Source organism: Lynx canadensis, chromosome A3 (assembly GCF_007474595.2).
Source record: "Lynx canadensis isolate LIC74 chromosome A3, mLynCan4.pri.v2, whole genome shotgun sequence".
NCBI lineage: Eukaryota > Metazoa > Chordata > Mammalia > Carnivora > Felidae > Lynx > Lynx canadensis.
In genome coordinates, this window is record NC_044305.1 from 27,553,143 (window position 1) to 27,576,153 (window position 23,011).

General features: G+C 52.0%; 1 protein-coding gene and 1 long non-coding RNA gene across 5 annotated transcripts in view; one reads left to right on the forward strand and one right to left on the reverse strand.

Annotated features, from left to right (window-relative positions):
- The window catches only part of FAM110A (family with sequence similarity 110 member A), a 131,653-nt gene extending 109,839 nt beyond the window's left edge, over positions 1-21,814 (forward strand). For 2 of the 4 annotated variants that reach the window (XM_030309882.1, XM_030309881.1), the window contains exon 3: positions 20,260-21,814. In XM_030309882.1, coding sequence (XP_030165742.1) covers positions 20,260-21,248 — 989 coding nt within the window. In that variant the 3' untranslated portion in view covers positions 21,249-21,814. Of the gene's footprint in view, positions 1-9,546; positions 9,780-15,719; positions 15,916-20,259 lie in introns of those variants that run through there. The other 2 variants (XM_030309883.1, XM_030309884.1) reach the window with 2 other exon arrangements.
- On the reverse strand, positions 1,430-12,827 carry LOC115510242. The gene is made up of 3 exons (XR_003967644.1): positions 12,815-12,827; positions 6,216-6,221; positions 1,430-1,526 (listed from the first exon to the last, which is right to left on the reverse strand). It is a non-coding gene; the product is annotated as an uncharacterized LOC115510242 (long non-coding RNA).
- Positions 21,815-23,011: the final 1,197 nt, after the last annotated feature.

The window sequence follows — 23,011 nt, forward strand, 5'->3', positions numbered from 1 at the left end:
TCTGGTGAGTTCCCCACTGCTCACTCTTTGGGTTTCAACCCAGAGGCCGCCTCTTCCTAGAAGCCTGCCCTGACCCCCGGCTTGGGTTCAGGGCCCCTCATCGGGACCTCACAGATGACTCAGAACAGTGACCCCTGTGGCTTCTCAGTCTCCCCCACCAGCCGTGGGCCTGGAAAGCTGAGGCAATTTGTCTTGTTCACCACAGTGTCCCCAGCCCCTACGTCAGTGCCTGGCCCGCACCGTAACTTTGTCGAGTGAACAAATGGTTATTGTCACATTTTCCGCTCCAATCTGTCTGCCTCTTTCGGGGGGCCTCGGTGGGGGCGTTCGCTCCTTCCTTCCTCTCCTTCCCACCCCCCTCCCTTCGCTCACAAATATTTATGGAGCCCCTACTATGTGCCAGGCGGTGTTCTAGGCATGGGAGATACAGGCCAGGCCCCCTGCCCTTGTGGAACCGAGGCGAGCAAAACCAAGAAAACAAATACATAAAATAATCTCAGGTGTTGCGCACGGCGAGTGAGGCAAACCAGAGCTGTTGGAGGGGTGTTCGAGGGCCCGGCTGTGAAGGTACCATGTCTCAGAGCCAGAGGCTTGGGTGACAGGGAGTTGGCCGGGGAAGCACTTTGCCCGGCCTCTCCCCCCTTTTCCCCCAGCCCCTAACAACCACCGCTCTATTCTGTTTCTGTGAATTCGGTTTTTGTGATTCCTCCTATAAGCGAGATCACCCATGGTCTTTCTCTGTCTGAATTACTTCACTTAGCCAAATGCCCTTCCGGTCCATCCCTGTTGTCACACATGGCGGGCCTTCCTTCTCCCTAGGGCTGAGTAATATTGCATTCTGTCTCTTTCCTTCTCACGTTTTCGTCACCTATTCGTCAGTCGCTGGCACTTAGGTTGTTTCCGTGTCTTCCATGGCTCCCATGGCTTTTGTAAGTCGTGCTTCCGTGAACGTTGGGGGTGCCGATAGGTCTTTGAGCTTCTGATTTCATGTTCTTCGGCCACACGCCAGGAGGTGACACAGCCGGGGCACGTGCTGGTTCTGTTTTTGGCAGAAAAGGAACCTCCGCGCTCTTTTCCATAGTGGCTCGCCCCGATTTATAATCGCACCAGCAGCCCGCAAAGGTTCCCGTTTCTCCACAGCCGTGCCAGCGTTTGGTGTCTCTTGTCTTTTTGGTAATAGCTGTTTCGACAGGCGTGCAGCGATATCTCATTGTGGTTTTGACTTGCGGTTGCCTGATGATGAGTAGATGGTTGAGCACCTTTTCATGTACTTGTTGGCCAACTGGGTGTCTTCTTTGGAAAAATGTCTACACAAATACTCTTTTTTTTTTAATGTTTATTTATTTTGGAGAGAGAGAGAGAGCAAGGGAGGAGCAGAGAGAGAGGGAGACACAGAATCCGAAGCAGGCTCCAGGCTCTGAGCTGTCAGCACAGAGCCCGACGCGGGGCTCGAACTCACGGACCGCGAGATCATAACCTGAGCGGAAGTCGGATGCCTAACCGACTCAGCCACGTAGGCGCCCCTACTCTGTGTATTTTTCAATTGGATTTTTTTGTTTGCTATTGTGTTGTAGGAGTTTTTTATGTTTTTTGGATATTAACCCTTTATCAGATACGTGTTTACAAATATTTTCTCCCATCCCAAAGGCTGCCTTTTCATTTTATTATTTTTACTTTATTTTATTTATTATTATTATTAATTCCAGTTAGTTAACATACAGTGCTGTGTTAGTTTCAGGTGTGCAATATAGCGATTCAACACGTCCATACAACACCCGGTCCTCATCACAAGTGTGCTCCTTAATCCCCAGCCCCTAGGTCCCCCATTCCCCTACCCCCTTCCTTCTGGTAACCATCAGTTTGTTCTCTATAGTCAAGAGTCTGTTTCTTGGTTTGCCTCTCTCTCTTTCTTTTTCCCTTTGCTCCTTTGTTTTGTTTCTTCAATTCCACACGTAAACTCAATGGTATTTGTCTTTCTCTGACTTTTTTGCTTAACATTATACTCTCTAGCTCCGTGCATGTCGTTGCAAATGGCAAGATTTAATTCTTTTTTTTATGGCTGAGTAATATTCCATTGTATATATAGCCCACGTCTTTATCCATTCGCCTACCGATGGACACTTGAGCTCCTGCCTTTTCATTGTGTTGGTTTTCTCTTTTGCTTTGTAGAAGCTTTTTAGTTGGACGTGGTCCTTATTTGTTGATTTTTGCTTTTGTTGCCTGTGTTTTTGTTGTCACATCTGTTTTGTTAAGTTTATTTATTTATTTTGAGAGAAAGAGTGAGCATGAGCAGGGGAGGGGCAGAGAGAGAGAGAGAGAGCACAAGAGAGAATCCCAAGCAGGCTCCACGCTGTCAGCATGGAGCCCGACCTGAGGCTCGAACTCACAAACCTCGAGATCATGACCTGAGCCGAAATCAAGAGCTGGACGCTTAACCGACTGAGTCACCCAGATGCCCCTGTTGTCATATCTGAATAATCATTGCCAAGACCAATGTCAAGGAGTTTTCCCCTGTGTTTCCTTCTAGGAGTTTTATGGTTTCAGGTCCTAGGTTTAAGCCTTTAATCAATTTCCAGTTAATTTTTGTGAGTGGTGTAAGGCGAGTGGTCTAATTTCATGCGTTGCGTGTGAATATTCAGTTTTCCCACCACCATTTGTTGAAGAGACTGTCTTTCCTCATTGCGTATCCCTGGCTCTTTTGTCAAATATCATTTGGCCATATTTGCGTGGATTTATTTCTGGGCCCTTGATTGTTTTCATACCGGTATCAGACTGGTTTGATCACTCTAGCTTTGCGATACTGATTTATGGTGTTAAAAGATCTGCCTGAGCCGGGGGAGGACGGATAGGGGGAGAGACAGCAGGAGTGGGCCAGGTCTGATGCAGCCTCCAGGCAGAGATGGGTCAGCTGAGCCCATTTCATGCCCAGTCCTGGTGTGAGGGGTCTGAGCGTGTGCTGAGGATGGGCCTGGGGCTTCGGGTGTCTGGACATTTGTGGGTGTCTGGACCTGTGGGGTGGACCTCAGCAAGAGGGAAAGGAAGGCGGGGTTTGCGCAGTGGCTGTAGGCTCATTTGCATTTGATTTGCATGTGGAGTGGAGGGGTCTTTTTGAAAGATGGAAAGGCCTGCACCAGTCCCTTGGGTGGAGGGGCTTGGCTGTTACGTTTCCACAAAGATTCTGTCTCCGGCCATGACCTTCCAGTTCAGGAGGGGCCCTACTTCTGGGGCCCTGCCATCTGGGGTTGGGACAAAGGCCCCTCACCCTCTGAACCTTTTTGCCCCTGTAGAATCCCATCTGTCAGGCCCAGCCTCTGACCTGGGGCAGCTCCATTAGCGCAGACCCAAGAGTGGGGGGAGGGGACAGCCCCCTGACCCTAAGGGGACCCAAGCCTCTCCTCCCAGCCTCTGCCATCTGTCCTGAGCAGCACTAGTGTCCTCCTGTTTCTGCCACCTGCTTGATGCGATCCGGGCCAGTCAACCTCCTCCTGGGTCTTGGTTACCCCCACATGTCACACGCAGAGGTGGGATTGGGTGTTTTTCCCGAAGAGGAGTAACTCGTGTCTCACTCTTGTAATTGCTGCCGTATCCGTATCCCACCTGTTCTATTAGTGACTTCCACGTTTTAAAGGAAATGTGTGCTCCTTGGCTTAAACAGATTCTGCGTGAAAGGAAATTTCATACTTTCTCTGTGAGTGGAAACTCAGCATCGTTCGCCGTAATTAGAAAGCTTCTGGGGGGAAAAATAACGGAATGGGAATAAAACAATGTTCTTAAACTCTAATCCTGCTTCACGTGAAAGAAGGCTGACCCATTTGTGTGATAGTCCAGAAAAGATGAAAGCGTAGGGAAAGAAAACAGACCAGTGGCTGCCACACACAAGGGAGGTTGTCCAGGTGACGGAAGCCACTCCTCCACGGCACCAATTGCAGCTGGACACATTTGTCAAAAATCAGCGAAATATACACCGGACGTTGGTGAATTTCCTTTAACAAGACCCTTTTTTTTTTTTTTTAACATTTATTTTATTTTTGAGACAGAGACAGAGCATGAACGGGGGAGGGGCAGAGAGAGAGGGAGACACAGAATCGTAAGCAGGCTCCAGGCTCTGAGCCATCAGCCCAGAGCCCGACGCGGGGCTCGAACTCACAGACTGCGAGATCATGACCTGAGCCGAAGTCGGACGCTCAACCGACTGAGCCACCCAGGCGCCCCAACAAGACCCATTTTTATAAAGGAACACATACCCAGTTTGGCCCTGAGTCTGCGGCCCCGTCGTGGGCGAAATGGACACAGATGAAGACTAGAAAGAGTGAAAGAGAATCAAAGAGAAAACAACTTCCACTCTAGAGCCGTGCTAATACGATAGCCACTAGCCTTGTGTGGCCTTTCCATTTAAATAACTAAAACTCGATAAAATGCAAAATTCAGGATTTTTTGTTTTTTTAAGTTTACTCATTTAGCTTGAGGTGGGGGGTGGAGGGCAGAGAGAGGGAGAGACAGAATCCCAAGCAGGCTCCGCGCTGTGGGCGCAGAGAGCCTGACCCTGGGGTTGGGCTCAATCTCACGGGTTCGTGAGCCGAAATCAAGAGTTGGCTGCCTAACCGACTGAGCCACCCAGGCACCCCGAAGACCTCAGGATTAAAAGAATTCTGGGCTCGGGGGGCCTGGGTGGCTTGGTCGGTTAAGCATCCAACTTCGGCTCAGGTCACGATCTCGCGTGTGTGAGTTCGAGCCCCGCGTCAGGCTCCGTGCTGACAGCTCGGAGCCTGGAGCCTGCTTCAGATTCCGCGTCTCCCTCTCTCTCTGCCCCTCCCCTGTTCATGCTCTGTCTCTTTCTGTCTCAAAAATAAATAAACGTTAAAAAAAAATTTTTTTTTTAAAAAAAATAAAAGAATTCTGGGCTCTCCAGATTCACAACTCGACCCTGTTCCTGGGGCGTGAGGATTTGGGAGTGGAGAGCCGATGTGGCTCAGTCTGGGCCAAATCCAGCGGGATCTTCAAGCCTGTCTTCATCTTGCCCTGCTTCCTGCAGCTGCCAGCCTGTCTCTAACCCCCAGGAGACTGCTGCCAGCCCCGATTGTTCTGCGCGGGCACCCTGTTCAGCCCGCTACAGGGTGCAAGCATGTATGCTCTCTGCCAGGGTTTGTGATTTATTGGGAACCCCCATGGTTGTGCGGCATGATCTCTGCTATTGTCATCAGCAATGAGCATAACGCACATTTATTGAGCCATGCTTTGGCCAGGTCCTGTGCTAAGGGTTTTGTGCGCATCATCCTGGGGACTCAAGGTAACTCCTTGCGATGTAGGTGCAATTATTCCCATTAAAGATAAGGGGCTGAACGTTCAGAGTTTAAGGAACTTCCCCAAGTCTGGCAGCAGGTGGGCGGTAGAGCTGGGATTAGAACTCTGACCGGCTGACCCCAGAATGCTTGATCTTGATCTGAAACTGCCGCTTTTTATCTTTAAACTCTAGACTCTTCTCTGTGGCCTACAGCAATTTCATGTCAGTCTTTTTCCTGTCTCTCCATTCCAGTCGTTGGCCTTTTGGCTCAAATACACCAAACTCACTCTTGCCCCAGGACCTTTGCACATGTTTGTTCCTCCCAGCCTTCCCTAGATTTGCACACGGCTGCCTCTTTTTTTACGCTTTAGGCTTCACCTCAGAGAGGCCTCCCTGACTGTGCTATACAAAGCAGCCCCTTTTCCATTACGCCCAGTGCTTTACTCTGCTTTATTTTTATTTATAACATGTCTCACTTGTCGGTTCACTTACTCATCTATTGTTCTGTCTCCCTCACTAGAATGTAACTCCCTGTGTTCCCGTCTGTCTTCCTAGTAACCGGCACAGACCAGGGGCTCAGAAAATATTTGTTGAATGAGTAAATACATCCTGAAACAAACCAAGAGGAGATGAAGGGGGGAGGTCTGCAGGGATGAGGGTAACTTGGACAGTCCTCTCTCCAAACTGGTCTCCTAGCTGTCCAGACAGAAAGCCGAGGCAGAGGGGAGGCGGAGGAATGCTGAGCCCAAGCAGCAGCTCAGTGATAACAGCCCCACCTGGAGAGCTCGGTTTTTATGCTCCCCAAGCCCTTTCTCAGGTGACACACCATGGGATTGTCCAGGAGGTCAGCTGGGTGCTATAATCACCTCCACTTACCCGATAAGAAGTCTCCCGACTGCCAAGTCAGGAGACGTGCCCCAGGCCAGTTTGACACAGGGGGCTGTGGAAGCCCAGAGGAGAGAATCCTAACCAGCCTGAGGTCAGTGGGAGCTGCCCAAGCTAGAAGCGGGAGGGGACCCCCTCCAGGGGGTTTCAACCTTGGCTGCACATGGAAACCTGATATCTGGGCCCCTCTCCTAGAGGTTCAGATGTGGTTGGTCTGGGGTGCAACCTGGACGTTGGAATTTGTAAAAAGTCCCTAGGTATTATCTCTTGCTGAATAACAAATCATCACTACACTTAGTGGTTTAAGACAACAATAATCTTTTTTTTTTTTTTTCATCTCTTTTATGGTTTCTTTTGGATAAGAACTCAGGAAGGGCTTGGCTTGGCAGTTCTCTCTGAACTTCTCATGAGGTCTCACCTGAAGGCTCGATAGGCTGCCTCCCCCGGGACCAGAAAGCTCAGACACAGGAACTGTCCTTGGTCACCAGTCCCCCCCCCCCCCCCCGCAGTGCACGCCTCTCAAACCACTTCAAGGCCAGGCTCCCCCTGCCAAAATGAAATACAGCCATGGGGTGCACAGAGGATAGGGAGCTGGTATCTGAGGCTGATTTCATCTCAGTTTCGAGCTGAGTGGCGAAAACACCGCCAAGGTCAGGGTGCTACAGGAGGCACTAAAAGCTGCAGGCCTGTGGATGGGGTGAGATGCTACTGTTGCTCATGCTGGGTCAGGACGCGACCCTAAGGATCATCTAGCTCCCTTTCATCTGGGCACACTAATGACAGCTTGTGCACCTCCTTATTCTTTTAAAAAATTTTTTTAAAAAAATGTTTATTTATTTTTGAGAGAGACAGAGACAGAATGCGAGTGGGTTAGGGGCAGAGAGAGAGGGAGACACAGAATCCAAAGCAGGCTCCAGGCCCCGAGCTGTCAGCACAGAGCCCGACGCGGGACTCAAACTCACAAACTGCAAGATCACGACCTGAGCTGAAGTCAGACGCTCAACTGACTGAGCCACCCAGGCGCCCCTATCCTGTTTGTTTTAAGCTCCAGGGTACGTAGGGCAGAGGCAAGTTTGGAACACGCAAGGGTCAGCAGGACCTTTATCCAAGCATCTCAAATCTCTCCTAACCCCTGATTAAAGTTGTACATCTGAGCGAAGAATTCAACCATGACACCATTGTTGTTATTCCCATTTTAATGACAGGGAAGCTAAGGTCTGGCACACTCCCTAGCAAGGTGTTCACAGAGTCATATGCTTCTGAAAAACTTGCCAAAGTAAGGTGTTTAAACCTCACTCTGTTAAAACCACCTTCTCCTTCCATCCAGACTTCCCTTTGTGTCAGATGATGTCGGAGTGCGTGTGACCGTCTAGGGGATTTGGCCAAGGGAACCCTGACGTTTAGTACGGGCTTCGCGGTTTTATTTACGTTGTTTTCGGTCACTTTTGTGAAAAGTTATTGCCAACTGGTAATGGCTTCCAGGAATACCCTTACCTAGCACACTGAGGTGTGCTGTGACATAAAGGTGCACCAGGGTGAAAGGTCATCTCTCTCTGTCTCTCTCTCTCTCCCTCTCTGGGTTTACAGTGCCCAATATCACCAGTATGTAGTAGAGGAGAGGTGTGAAATGTATACATGGAGCCAGAAGAAGCTTGTTTGTGAAAAGTATCAGGGAGGTATGCCGAATATGTAATTCATAGAAATAATATTATTTTCCTGGATTTTGCAACATTTGTGGACTTTTCATTTGTTGAGGTTTCTTCTGTCTTTCTAACCAAATCATCACTTTATTACCTAATTTTATATTTGTGATTTTGTAGGTCTTTCCTTAAATAGATCTCCCTAAATTGTACGAGCCTCAGGAAGTATGTAGTCTAGATCTGCCCCTGCTTTGTGTCTTTTGTGATCACAGGATCCTCCTTGCCTTCCCTCGCTGCTGCCGCCAACACGTGTTGTATATTCACATGGGAACATAACAGAACGGTTCAGAGGACTCCTGCTGAATCCAGATAAACAATGCTTTTCTCATCTATAAAATGAGAAGGATAATAGAACCTCTCTTCTCACATGGTAAGGGAGTCAAATGAGAAAATGTGTGTAAGGCCTTGAGCACAGTCTAGCAAAGGGCACAGTTAATGCCAACTTTGATATTTAGCTGCTCCTCCCAGATATAGTCAGACTTCCTGCTTTGGATGCTATCTACTCTGATTTGATTGGTGCTCATGCCAGCATGTGCAATCATTGTTAGCTATTGGTATACTATTAGTCCCCCTCCCCGACCCGCCCAAGGTATTTGTACAGTAAGTGCTCAATCATTGAAAATCCAATCAAAGAGTGAAGATCACCATCTGGACTAGAAAACAGAGGTCGGTTCCAACTTGAACAATGCCCTAGACCCAAATAGTGACTTGCAGTTATGAAATTTCCTTATCTTGAAGGGTGCTTAGAGTTAATTTATTCCAATCCTTTTAAAAAATGTGGGTTTTTTTTTCCCTTGACGATTTAAGTGTTGGAAATTGGAAAATCCACAAAAACACAAAAAAGAAGTTGACTGCTGTTATTATAAACGATTACACATAAACACGTGATATTACAATTCTGTATTTAATACATAGTTATGTTGTACATAGTGCTTTGAAACATACTTTTAAAAAGCTTTCTTAGCATTTTCCTCATACTTTAAGTATCTTTAACTACATCATTTTTAATAGCTGCATAACATTCCTCATCACAAAGTGGGGTAATTACAGGTACCTATCTCAAAGGGTTATGCCATGAACACTGACAAGAGTTATGTTATGTAAAGCTACCTGGCAGGTAAAAAGCTCAGTAGACTTAGCTCTTCCGCAGGATGGATGTATATAACCGACCTTCTTTTGCTGAGCATTGGAATTATTTCCATTTTTTTCCTATCGTAAATAACGCTAGGCTGCATTAATCTTTGCTCATATCTTTGGTCATTTCCTTAGTAAAGTTCGGGACTGCTGGATATGCACATTTTACAATTTACCACCGTGCAGTTAGGGAAACAGAGAGGGAAAGGGGCTAGCCCGGGCTCACATAGCCAGCTGCAAAGTCGGAACTAGGGACTAGGTGGGGCCCCTAAATGGTGCCATAGTCTGTTGGGGACCAGGAGAAAGTCCTGGCAGAGCAAAGGAAATAACTAGGCTCCTGAGTTGCAGCGGCCAAGGGAAGAACAGGCCGGAGGGGTTGAGCCGGGGCGGAGCTGGGCTGCTGGGGCTGGACGCGCTATCCCCGAGCTGAAGCTCAGCGGTCGCCTGGCAACCCGGATGGCGCGGCGTTCGAACGGAAGCGAGGAACCAATCAGGATGTCCGGGGCAAACCATTCCGGCGACGGGGGGAGACTGGCGAACTCACTTCCCCTTCCTCTGCGCCCCCCGGGCCTCCGCTCTGGTGGGGGCCTGGGGACAGTCAGGTACCCCGTCCACCTCGGGTGCGCAGAGCAGTTCCGAAGACGCCCCTGCGGGTCCTCATGCGGGGCTGGGGCCTTCCGAGCAGCGTTGGGCGCGGCCATTCCAACCTCGGGTCCGAGCTGTCAGCCTCTCTAAGACCCGTATTGGAGGAGCCAGGACTCTCCTAGCGCCGGCTCCAGGTGAGGGGGCGGGTGGTCTGGGGCGCGCGCTGGGGTCTGAGGGGCTCCGTGAGCGCCTGCTGTAGGCGTCCTGCCCGCGTCGTATGTGCGGGGAGGAGTTGGTACCCCATTTCACGGATGAGAAGGAATGAGGTGCGGAGAGGCAAGTGGCCTGGCACAGCGAGGTCTGGTGGGGAATCCAGTTCAGGTCTTTCTGCTCCGCCTCGAAGTCTCCAGTCGGGGTAGATCAGGATTTGCCTTGGGAGGCCCAGACACGCAGCTGGGGGTCAGCTTCTCAGCCTCTTAGCTGCAAGGCTGCCGAGCCCTGGTGCCCTGGCTGGATGATCTCCCTCCTGCCCCATTCTCCCGCGCAGTCCTCTGGGTGCCCCTTCTGGGCATCTGTCTTCCCTTCTCTGGAACGCCAGAGGGTGGACTCAAGGCGCGTTTGGGGTCCTTCTGCCCACGGGGTTCTGAATCGCAGTGCTGTCTCTGTCAGAGGGCTGTTCTGGGGGGGATCCGAGGGGACTGACGTGTCTGGGGTAGATACTAGGTGGGCAGCAGGTGCTCTGGAGCCGCTTTTAGATTCTTGGGAATCTGCCCCAAGTTGAGGGAATGGGTAGAGGCAGCCGCTCAACCTGAAGCCACTAGTCACCAGAGACTTTGGAGTTGGGGACGGGGCCGCGACGGGTCCCAGTGGAGCATCTGACTTGGGCCGGGCCCTGCCTCCTGGGGATGCGCTGGGAACTCAGAAAGAAATGAACTCTTTCATTTAGTCTCTCAACAAATATTTATTGAGTTCATATGCCCTGCCCTCCCCCTTTTCTATTTTGTCTCTCTCAGTGGCATTTACCCATCTGATGTCCTATGGCTTTCAGTTATTAGGGAGCTGATTATCTTCCTCGGCTGGAATGCGATGCAGGGAGGGGCTAGGGTGAGGCAAAATTGAGGGGTGCTCAAACCTCTAATCAAGCTAACTAAAGCTAACAGTTATTGACCATTTGCTGTGTGTCCTGCTGGTGGAGATCGACTCACATGGTCTCTGTCACCATTACAAGCACATGCCCAGCCCAGCTGTCCCACTTCTAAGGCAACACAACGTCGGTGCGGTGATGCTGCAGGGTGGTTTGTAACAGGGCGCGTCTAGACACACACTAAGTGCTCATCAGCAGGGGCTGATAGGCTCCTTATGTACTGATGTGGCACCACAGATATTATTGAACAACGTATATTATTAAGCATATTAATAACACATATTATAATTAATAATATATTAACAACATTCTTAAAACAACACGTATTATTGAGTAAAAAGAGCAAGGTAAAAACAGTACGCGCAGCATTTTGCCATATGTGTAAAAAAAAAAAAAAGAAAGAATATATGTCCATAATTGTTGCTTGTATCTGCCTAAAATCTCCCTGGAAGGACACACAGCTGTCTGGTTGCAGTGCTGATTGCAGGGAGGGGAACTGGGTGGCTGGGGATAGGAGTGGGAAGGAGTTTATTTTTACTTTATTCTCCTTAGAGTTTTTGTTGGGTCATGTGCATATATCACCTGGTTGAAAAATTATATATATATATATATATATATATATATATATATATACACACACACACACACACACACATACACACACACATATATATACACATATGTATATGCATATATTATATGTATAGATATGTGTATATATTATATACATATATGCGTATATGCATGTATGTATATATTATATACATATATATGTGCATATGCATATATGTATATATTATACACATATAATATATATATATATATGTCATTATAGATTATATATTTAATCATAAGACCACTGCCCTCTCTGTGATCTGTCATCGACTTGCTGTGTGACTTTGGGCAAGTTTCTTCACGTCTCCTGGCCAAGATAAGAAGCCACGATAGTGAGCTCAGGCCTGGGCAGAAGGTAATCCAGGACAGGAAGTGGGCTTGCCTGTGAGTTGGCCCCAACCTCCACCTTCCCAGCCTCGTGAGCCAGGCCCGTCTCTAAGGCTTTGCATGTGGTCTCTCTCCGTCTCCACCGCAAGCCCCTCTGTCCCATTTTGCAACTTGAGGTACAAACAGGCGCAGCTAATTGGGTTGATGGAGTTGGGCCTAATAGGAGATCAGTGCTCCAGGCGTCTGTGCCCACACCCCTCCTTCAGCCCGCTCACCTCTCCCTTGCTGAGATGTGTGCCAGGGTGCCCTGGGCAAGGCTGGTTCTGGGCAAGGCGGACTGCAGGCAGGCCAGGGCATGAGAGTCTGGGGAGACTCCAGAAATAGAATGGGGCCTGCCGTGGCCCCGGAGGATGCCCAGCTGGGTGTCTCTGACCCGGACAGCTGGGCTGAAATCGAGCTGGGCTGCCCTATTGGCCCGCCCCTTCTCTGCTGCCTGGAGCCTTCCTGATCCTTTTCTGGGGCAGGTGAGGGCCACCCTGTCTCCACCCAAGTCAGGGCCTGGCTTCTAATGAGCAGCAAGAGAAGGAGGTGGAAGGAAGGGGTGGGGTGGGGGTGCAGAATGTCATGAAAATTGTAAACATCGAGACCACACCTCTTGCCCCCTAGACAAAGAATAAAAATCACGAACACCTCTCGACGAGCACTTCCCTCTGCCAGGTACTTTATGAGCATGTGCTCGTTTGATTCTTGCAATTCTGTGTTGTTATTTTTTTCCACCTCACAAAGGGAAACTGAATGCAGGAGAGGTTTAGTGACTTGGGCCAGGTCACCCAGAGCAGGAATTCCGATCCAGGGGGTCTGACCCAGACTCTGTGCTCCCTCTTTTTCTTCTCTTGGTAAAATGTATATAACATAAAGTCTCACATCTTAACCATTTGTTAAGGGTTCAGTTCAGTGGCATTAAGTCTGTTCGCACTGTGGTGCAACCATGGTGATTCTCTTTAAAAAGTTTTCCTAACCGTCATACTGTTTTCACAGCAGTTACGCTGGTTTATTTTATTTTATTTTATTTTATTTTATTTTATTTTATTTTATTTTATTTTATTTATTTTACTTTGTTTTATTTTGTTTTATTTTTTGCACCATTTTATATTCCCACCAACAGTGTTCAAGGGTTCCAGTTTCTTCACATCCTCACCAACATTTGTTATTTTCTGTTTTTGGGTTTTTTTGGTTTTTTTTGTTTGCTTCTATGTTTTGATATTGTCATCTTAATGGATGTGACATGTTATGTCATTGTAGTTTTGACTTACATTTCCCAAATGATTCATGATATTGAGCATCTTGTCATGTGCCTATCAGTCCTTTGTACACTTTCTTTGAAGAAATGTCTGTTCGACTCTGCATGCTTGGATTTGCAAACTTTGAGAAAAGCGGGTCAACGTTCGGGGTGATGAAGTCCTCACCCAGGAGCTGGGCACCGGAGTATCACATTTTGGTGGCATTTGTCACACACAGGTTGGGAGAGGGGCACTGTTACAAGTCCTATTTTACGGCTGGGGAAACTGAGGCACGGGAATGTCGATTATCTTACCCAGGAGCTCAGTGCTACTCCGGGGGAGCTGGGATTTGAACCCTGGCAGGCTGGATGCAGAGTCTGTGCTATAGAGGTGGCCCTAGGGCTGGAGCGGGGAAGGGCACTGTAGGAGCAGATCCCGGCCGTGCAAAAGTTTGGATGTGATGTCTTTGGAGGAAGAACGGAGCTCATCTGAAGTGGCCAGAGCCCAGCTTGAAGGGGGAGGCTGGAGGGGAGGGGGAGAGATGGGGGAAGCCCTGGGGTGAGGCAAGAGGTTTGGAGGAGGCTTGGTGGTGAAGGGCCTTTGTCTCTGAGGTGGCCCGGTTTCCAGTCCTGCCACTTAGTCAATGGTGTGCCGTGTGCACACCTGTATGCTTGGTCCCGGGAGAGGATGAAAATACAGAAATAGGAAACGAGTGATCAGTAAGTGAATATCTAAAACGACAGGGTAGGATGAATGCGTGGAAGGGAACAGATAGATGAGAGAGTTGGCAGGAGCCTCAGGGTGGTCAGGGAGGCCTCTTTGAGAAGGTGGGACCTGAAGAAGGTGAGCTAAGAGGTTTGAAGCAGAGGACAAATGGTGCAGAGTCCGTGAGGCGAGAAAGACCTTAGGGTGTTGAAGACGAGCAGGGAGCGGTATGTAGCTGCAGCAGAAAAGGCCGGAGCTGAGGTGGGAGGGGAGGGCGGGACCCCGATCCTGGAAGGCCTGAGTGCCAAGTTAGAGAGTCTGGGTTTTACTCTAAGGTGATGGGGAGCCATAAGTGGGCCTAGGCAGAGCAGTGATGAGATCTGATGTCTGTTGGGAAAACATTGCCATATTGCCATTTTTTAATGTTTATTTATTTTTGAGAGAGAGAGAGAGAGAGAGAGAGACAGAGTGTGAGCAGGGGAGGAGCAGAGAGAGAGAGAGAGAGAGAGGAAGACACAGAATCTGAAGCAGGCTCCAGGCTCTGAGCTGTCAGCACTGAGCCTCACGTGGGACTCGAACCCATGAGATCGTGATCTGAGCCAAAGTTGGGAGGTGAGTGACTGAATCCCAACGCTGAAGATTCTGTCTCCTCCCCTTCGCTCCACTCCCCCAGCCCTGTTCCTGGATTCAAATCCCGGATTCAAATCCTGGCTCTGCCACTTACCAGCTGTGTGACCTCTGGCAAGTGGCCCCACCTCTCTGTGCCTCAGTTTTCTCAACTGTAAAAGGAGCATAATAGGAGTACCTCAGGGCGAGTGTGGGGATTAAATGAGTCAACAGATACAAAGAGCTCAGAACAGTGTCAGGTACAAAGAAACCACTCAGAACATTTCTTATTATATTATGAAAATTGTTTTTTTTTGTTTTTGTTTTTTGCTTTTATGACGGTTATTGCCTAACGGAGCCCTCCCCCTTCATCCTTCCCACCCTCAGTAGAGGGCCAGGCAGGCACCCAGCAGGAAATTGTGGGGAACCATGGTCTTTAGGCTGGCCTCCCTCATTCCCCTAAAATCAGGCTCCAGGGCCTGGAGGAGGCCTCAGAGCTGACTCACTCCCAGGGGGAGGAGAGTTGTTTTCTGAATCACTTCCTGTCCCCTCATAGCCCTCTGCCCCAAACTGGGTACAGCCCCCACTTGGCACAGACATGAAAAACTGGGCCCCCTTTGACTTCCCGAGGACTCAGGGCCTTCTCTGGGCTTCAGGATCCCAGTGAAACTGGCCTCATCAAATGTGCCCACCTGAAGTGACCTACTAGGGCTTGGCTTGGCAGTGGAGACAATCACCTCCCTCCCAAGGATTCCTTCCAGCAGTCTCCTCATCTGTAAAATGGGCATTAAGTAGTACCTCCCTGGGGTGGGGGTGGGGGTTGTCCAGAGATTTACATAAGTATAGTGCCTGGGACTCCAACACCCTAGTTATTCTTATTACCATTGTTGCCGTTGTCACTAATATTTACAGCATGCACGAAGCTTCTACAGGCCCTCTCTGAGCCTAAGAACTCACACTGACCTGGCCTGGAAGGTGAGACTCTCCTCACTTGGCAAATGGAGGGCCAGAGGGGGCCAGCAACCTGCTCAGGGACACACAGGTAGAACGGGGTGACATGAAGGCTTGGTCCGGAGGGAAAGTGCCCAAGTCGGACTCCTCAGGGTGACTTTGGGCAACTAGCTCAGCCTGTCCCGGCCTCAGTATTCCATTAGTCAAATGGGGATAATAATAGAGTTCACCTCACAGGGGTTGTTGGGAAGATTAACATGGATTGATTAATACCAGGAACAGCACTTTCTCGTGCCTGGCACAGTCAACGTTAACTGGCGGTCATTGAGGTCGGGAGGGGGGGTGAAGGGGGGTGGGGGACGCCGTTTTTCCACCTCCCACGATGGGTGCGCTGGCCCGCGTGGCCACGGGGACTGCGGGTGGCAGATGTGCGGATGTGGCCAGTGTAGCTGTGGGTTGGGCGGCCCCGGCTCGCGGAAGAGCTCCCTGGGATAGGTCCGGGCGCCAAGCCCGCAGCCAGCGCGCCTGGGCTCAGGTTCCGGCCCCCGCCTGGCTTTCGTTCTTTCCTTTCGGGTACTACCTGGGCCGGCGGGTTCACCTGCCCGAGGCAGGCCGCCGGAAGTTGCGCAAACGCGTGCTACTTGAGCCCTAGGTGGGCCGGGCCGGGGGGAGCGCTCTGTAGCGGGGCGCGCTCGCAGCAAGGTATGTGCGGGTCCGGGCGGGCTTGGGTGGGGGGGTGCGCAGGGGGGTGGGGAGCGGGGCCGGAGTGGGGGGGCCTTCCTGGGAAGGTGGGGACGGGGCGGGGGCTCACCTTCCCGCCTGGACGAGACCTCACTTAAGAGCCAGGTCGACCCGGGCTCAGAGAGGGGCGGTGAGCGGCCAGAGTCACACAGCGCGCCGCCTGGCTCGCGGCCTCCTCCGTCGCTGGGAGTCTCCGAGAGAGTGTCCCGAAGCGGGGCAGGGCGGAAGCCAGACCGAGGATCCGAGCTCCCCAACTCCCTAAGGCTGACTCTAGGGAAGCCGGTGGGAAGGGGGCGAGGTGCGGCCGCATGCCCCGGGGATGCCCTAAGAGAAGGGCTCACAGCTGGCGCTCTAGGGGCCATTTGTGGGTAGCGTTTGAAACCCGTAGGTGGGGCGTTGGCGATGAGAGGAGGCCTCGGAGAGGACGAGTCCCACCTGGGAACTGGGACCCTTGGCTTTAACACTCAGGAGCCGCCACACCTCCGTTTGCCCACCTGTGAAATGGGATTTGGTCCGATCAGTTTAGGATTAGCCTCTATCACGTGCCTCCTTTGTCTGAGGCTCCGGCGCTTCTGGAGCTGCCGAGAGACCCCTGCCAGGGGGGCGGTCTGCGGAGCTGGGTCGTCAGAATCATCATAAAAACCTCGAGCCCCGTTTTTGGAACGCGGCCTTGCGGCCAGGCGCTGGGAGAGTCCTCGACCTGTTTTATCTCTCCATCCTCGCGGAGACCTGGAGGCTCAGGTCTATTTTTAACCGCGTTTCAGATAAGGAACCGGAGTGTGTAAGAGGCGCAGCTGCAGGAGCAGGGGGTGTGCAGCGGGCGGGTGGGCGAGCTGGCCAGCGGCCCCCAAGCCCGGCTTGGCTCCTGGCTTGTGTCCGGGCTGCGGGAGGAGCCCCTGCGGCCAGGGGCTCGGTCCGAGGGCGCGGGGCTTCTGCCCTGGCCCTGCCCATCTGACCTCCGTCTTCCCCCGGTTTCCCAGGATGGTTCCCGGGAGGGAACTGCCGCCGCCAACGGGTCGGACTGGTTTGGTAGGCGGCGGCCCGGGGGTGGGGCAGAGGCTAGTTACCTCGAGCGGGCTCCGCAAGGCTGCCTTTCCTGTCAGACCCTTCCTGCCTGAGGTCCCCTGGGGGTCGGCCCCCAGTGGGGCAGCTTTCCTTTCCCACCTACGCCATCCCTTCTGCCTTGGGAGCAGCTCTGTCTCTGGCCCGACAGCCCCGAAGGTTCTGGTAACTTGCCATGGCTGCGCCGGCCGAGGTCTCAGACTGGGGGCTGGAGGCTAGTTTGGGGTGGGGAGAGCAGATACGTTTGCAGACCTGTTTGTTTGCTCCATCCACACTTACTTACTTACTTACTTAATTTATTTATTTATTTATTTTCTTTTTGAGAGAGTGCGAGAGAGGAGAGGGGCACAGACAGGGAGAGGGAAAAAATATTTTAAATGTTTATTTATTTTGAGAGAGAGTGAGTGGGAGGAGGGCCAGAGAGTGAGAAGAGAGAGAATCCCAAGCAGGCAATAGTAAGTAAACGTAAAAAAAAAAAAAAAAAAAAAAATTATAAAAATTTTTAAAAATGTTTGTTCATTTTGAGAGAGAGAGAGACAGAGCACGATCAGGGGAGGGGCAGAGAGAGGGAGACACAGAATCTGAAGCAGGCTCCAGGCTCCGAGTTGTCAGCACGGAGCCCCATGCCGGGCTCCAACCCACTAACCGTGAGCACGTGATCTGACCTGAAGCTGGACACTTAACCGACTGAGCCATCCAGGTGCCCCTGAGAGAGAGAGAAAGAGAGAAAGAGAATCTTAAGCTGGCTCCATGCTCACTGAGGAGCCTGAAGCAGGACTTGACCCCATGACCATGAGATCATGACCTGAGCCGAAATCACTCAACCGATTGAGATACCCAGGCGCCCCTCTCCACACAGGTGTTAAAAATTATTATCGAATATGCTAAGATTTAAGAACCTAGAGTTTTCATGCACATCTTTCTTCCAGCTTCCTAGCACATTCCATACCTCCCACCTTGGACGCATATGCCTGCAATAGGCTGGATGCATCCCTCTCTAGTTTATCTGAGGTCTGCCCATTCTCATTTGGTCCCCATGGACATTTTAATTCAAGAAAAATGTATTGGGGGCGCCTGGGTGGCTCGGTCGGTTAAGCGTCCGACTTCAGCCAGGTCACGATCTCGCGGTCTGTGAGTTCGAGCCCCGCGTCGGGCTCTGTGCTGACAGCTCAGAGCCTGGAGCCTGTTTCCGATTCTGTGTCTCCCTCTCTCTGACCCTCCCCCGTTCATGCTCTGTCTCTCTCTGTCTCAAAAATAAATAAACGTTAAAAAAAATTAAAAAAAAAAAAGAAAAATGTATTGAACATCTATTATGTGTGGAAAGCAATATCCTGAAACAGATTCAGTGAACAAAACAGACAAACCACCTTCTCTCGTGAAGCTGTATTTTAGGGGCATGGGAAGAACAAAGAGTAAAACTACATAGACATAATAGACGAGTGAATTAGGCTTCATATGAATTTGTGTCTTATTTATCGGCTCTGGGGCCTAGGTTGGTCACTTCTGTAGTCTCACTTTTCCCTGCCTGTAAAATCAGATGACAGTGACCCTTCTCACATTGGGGGAATTCCAACTGAATTCCAGGAGGATTCCAGGAGAGGATGGTGTTATTTATTTATTTATTTATTTATTTATTTATTTATTTATGGGACAGAGAGAGACAGAGCATGAACGGGGGAGGGGCAGAGAGAGAGGGAGACACAGAATCGGAAACGGGTTCCAGGCTCCGAGCCATCAGCCCAGAGCCTGACGCGGGGCTTGAACTCACGGACCGCGAGATCGTGACCTGGCTGAAGTCGGACGCTTAACCGACTGCGCCACCCAGGCGCCCCGAGAGGATGGTGCTAAACGTCTAGCACACAGGGATGTCTGCCTTCCCACCCCAATCCAGACTCCTCCTGTCATTCTGGGTGACCAACGGGGCGGTACAGTATAGCTTTCTGTTATGGACGGAAATGCTCTAATCTGCTTCGTTTACTGTAGTGACCACTAGAGTGGCTGTTGTGTACTTGAAATGCGGCTAGTGTGATTGAGGAACTGAACTGTAAGTTTTTGTTTAATTTAAATTTAAAGTTAAGGTTGACTAGCCGTATGTGGCTAGTGAATTAGACAACACGGGTGTAAATGGTCTGAATGACAAGTCTTCTTGGGGATCATCTGGACTGAAGTCCTCCTCTCTCGTTTTACAGATGAGAAGGTTCAGGACTTGGTCTGTGGGTTTTCTTCCGGCCCATCTCTGGGAGAGTTAGTGGGGGACACTTTGTGGCTCCAGTCTTTTCTTGGAAAAAGGATCAGGGCTGGCCTGATGCCTGGGGCACGAGGCCCCGATGCTTAGGTGATCATGTGGACGCCTGTGCACCCAGGTGTGGGCCCCCTTGCCTCTGGGTGCCCATCCGATGGCTGCTGGCAGATCCAGGGTCTGCTGGATGCTCTTAAGCAGGGTTTTGTGATTGTGGGCATTTCCAGCTTCTCTTGGAGCAGCACAGCACAGGGCTGATATTTCTAGCTGACAGGCATCCGTGGATCACTGTGAAGTCCATACTGGAAGCTGATGAGTGTCTGGACTTCACTGGGGTGGGGGTGGGGCCTTTCTACACTCCTCCCCCGCTGGCTTATTGCTATGCCTGGGGCCTGGCGTGTCCAGACGGGTGGATAGCACAGGGCAGCTTCCTGCCTGAGTGGGTAAGGGTAGAAGGTGGGACCAGGTTCCCTGGGGCCAGTCCGGGTGGGGTGTGGGGTTACAGCGCTTTCTCTTGGTCACCCAACCCTAAAACTGCTGTGCCGGCACCTCCCTGGTTGGAAGCAAGGGGCAGAGCCATCGGTTTGCTGGGTTAGCTTAATCAAGTTGGTTGAACTCCCTGAGCTTCAGTTTCTCTGTCTGCAAAATGGAGCTGTTAAGAGGACCCGTTGAGAGATTAAGTTGGCTGGGGCCCAGCATATGGCCTGGAGCCCACTTTGCTTCCTTTAAAGCGAGGCTTGTCCTGTCTTTTCTGCTCAGGCTGCTCCTGTCATTCTTTGGCACTTTTTCCTCTCTGCCTCAGAAGGGGCTGGTCTCCTGAGAAGGAGGCGGGGGTGTGGGCGGAGTCACAGGCCCTCAGTGGTGGCTTTCTGTCTTCTGATTGGCTCCCTGTGAACCAGGGGCGTGGCTATTACCTTTTAATAGGGAACGCGTCTTCAGCCCATTTCGGTCTTTGCTGAGCCTTTGTCTGAGCGCGCTCAGCCTCTGTCTTTCCTCCCCTGCAGCCGTTGCCGGCGTCCAGCTGCCAACTTTCTGCCTGGATCTGGCTCCTCATTTCTCCGGCCTTCCCAGACCAAAGCCCTCAGGGTATGTAACAGCCATGCCTGTGGACACACTGACTCCGGGAGCCCGGGACACCCCTGCCCTACCTTTCCGCCTGCGGACCAAAGTCCCTGGCTACCTGCTACGGCGGCCAGCAGATGGTGGAGCCCGGAAACCCAGTGCTGTGGAGCGCCTGGAGGCTGACAAGGCCAAGTACGTCAAGAGCCTGCATGTGGCCAACACCCGCCAGGAACCTGTGCAGCCCCTGCTGTCCAAACAGCCACTCTTCAGCCCTGGGACTCGCCGCACGGTGCTCACGCCTAGCCGCCGAGTCCTGCCTGGCCCTGGCCGCCGGCCCCAGCTGGACTTGGACATCCTTAGCAGCCTTATCGACTTGTGTGATAGTCCCGCGTCCCCTGCCGAGGCCGGCCGTACCCCTGGACGGACAGAGGGAGCCCACCAGGCGCCCCCAGCCACGCCCCCACGCCCACCGCCCAGTACAGCTGCGGTTCGCCGAGTGGATGTCCGTCCCCTGCCTGCCTCACCTGCCCAGCCCTGCCCATCGCCAGGCACTACCACTGCCTCCAGCCCGGCCCGCCCCCCGGGTTTGCAGCGCTCCAAGTCGGATTTGAGTGAGCGTTTCTCGCGGGCAGCGGCCGACCTTGAGCGATTTTTTAACTTCTGCGGCCTGGACCCGGAGGAGGCAAGGGGGCTGGGAGTGGCCCACCTGGCGCGGGCTAGCTCAGACATCGTGTCCCTGGCCGGGCCCAGCGCTGGGCCCGGAAGCTCTGAGGGGGACTGCTCCCGCCGCAGCTCTGCCACTGTTGAGGAGCGGGCGCGGGAGCGGGAGCGCGTCCCCTATGGCGTGTCGGTGGTAGAGCGTAACGCCCGCGTGATCAAGTGGCTGTACGGGTTGCGGCAAGCGCGCGATACCCCAGCAGCTGAGGGCTAGGCTTCCGCGGGACGCCGCATTTGCCACAGACAGATCTTAGAGAGGCAACTGGCCCCTTGACCTCTTCTGCATCCATTCGCGGGCTTGGGGCAGACCGGAGGCTGCTGCCTTGTGTGAACTTGGTGTGGAGGCGGAGCCTCAGAGGCGGGACCAGCATCCACCTGGCAAGGACTGACTCTGGAGAGAGTTGCCTCTTGACCTTGGGCCACCCTCTGCCCTTCACATGTAGAGGTTTTGACATGAGTCCTACTTGGCTCTTATTGTGGGTTTGGATTTGGGGCACTTAGCCTTCTCTACCGAGAGTGAGGGGCCAAAGGATCTTACTAGGCCTAGCGGTTCTGTTTCCTTCTTCCTTGGTCTCTGACGTTTGCTGACTTCCTCTTCCTCTCCCAGGGGGCCCTGGTTCCCTGGGAACTTATTCTGGGTGGGGGCAGGGCCTTGGCAGCCTGGCTTAGGTGGGTAGACTACAGGAGGGACTGATAGGAGTCTGTACTGCTCTGACTCCCCCCCCCCCACCCCCCTTTGGTTAATAAACACAAATGCTTGTTTTTCAAAGGCTGGGTCATCAGACTCTTCTGTGTTCACAAGGAGAAGGGGTGGGAGAGGTCTTGGGGTGGGGCCTTCAGAACTTAGTAATTGTTCACCCCAGGATCTGGTGGGGGCATGAGGTCAGTGGTTGGTCTGGCCTAAGACTTGCCCCACAGGGGGTCCTCATAACCCCTCTGGGTAGCTTCTGGGCCTCCTTCACGGAGGAGGAAACTGGGTCTGGCCACAGAGTGAGTCTGGATAGAGCCGGGACAGGTTTTTTCCCCTGCGCCAGGAAAGTGGGGGACCTTCAGGGAAAAGGCTGATGGGTACAGGGATCCTTCCCTATCCCTGCCCTGTTCCCAAGGGAGCAGGAAGCTCAAAGAATGCAAACTCTGAACTTGAGGTGACACAGGCTGTAGATTGGGGTTTGGAAGTAGGAGTTCTCAGAGGAAGACGGACTTGGGGTGGACAGCACAAAACAAGTGGCCTCGCCTCCAATTCTGGGTGACCCTGGACAAGCCAGTCTCCCTCTCTGGGCTTCAGTGGGAGAATGGGACAAGTCCTCAGGGGGCTGGGGGAAGGGGAAGGATGCGGCTTTGAGGTCTCAGTTCCTTCCTGTCTCCCTCCGGGCTAGTTCCCCGTTGGGAGCGTCCACCTTGGCTGGTGATACAGCCAGGGCCGGGCACACAAAGGGTGAAAGCCTGGGTGGCCTCTGCCCACCCCCGGGGTGGGAGTGGGGAAGGGCTGGGTGGTGTTTCCTCTCCTGCAGGCCGTGTTGGCTGCAGCACTCAGAAACAGGAAGCTCAAATGGGGGCCCTGGTGACAGGTTTGATGTAAGTTTTATTTTAAGCATAAAGAGGAGATTTCCGTTGGGCTGTTGACAAACATCCAGGTCAGCCCAGCTGTTTGTCTCTCTGTCTGTCTGATCGTCTACAATCAGCCCCAGGGAATTGGGTTGGACCTGGGTGGTTCAGGGAAACAAGGGGAAACTGGGTTATGGAAGAGAGCGGCCAAGCTCATGAGAATGGAGTCTACCTCCTTGTGATACAGACGAGGAGACTGAGGCACCGGGAGGACTATAACCTGCCTGCAGGCACCTAGCAGGTCTGACAATGCAGGAGTTGAGCCTTCTAGTCTCCAAGTTTAAAGAGTGAGGGGTCAGGAGGGGTAATCTGGGCAGGCTCTGCAGAGGAGGTGTCCTTTGAGATGTCAAAGAGCAGCTCCTCTGGTCATCC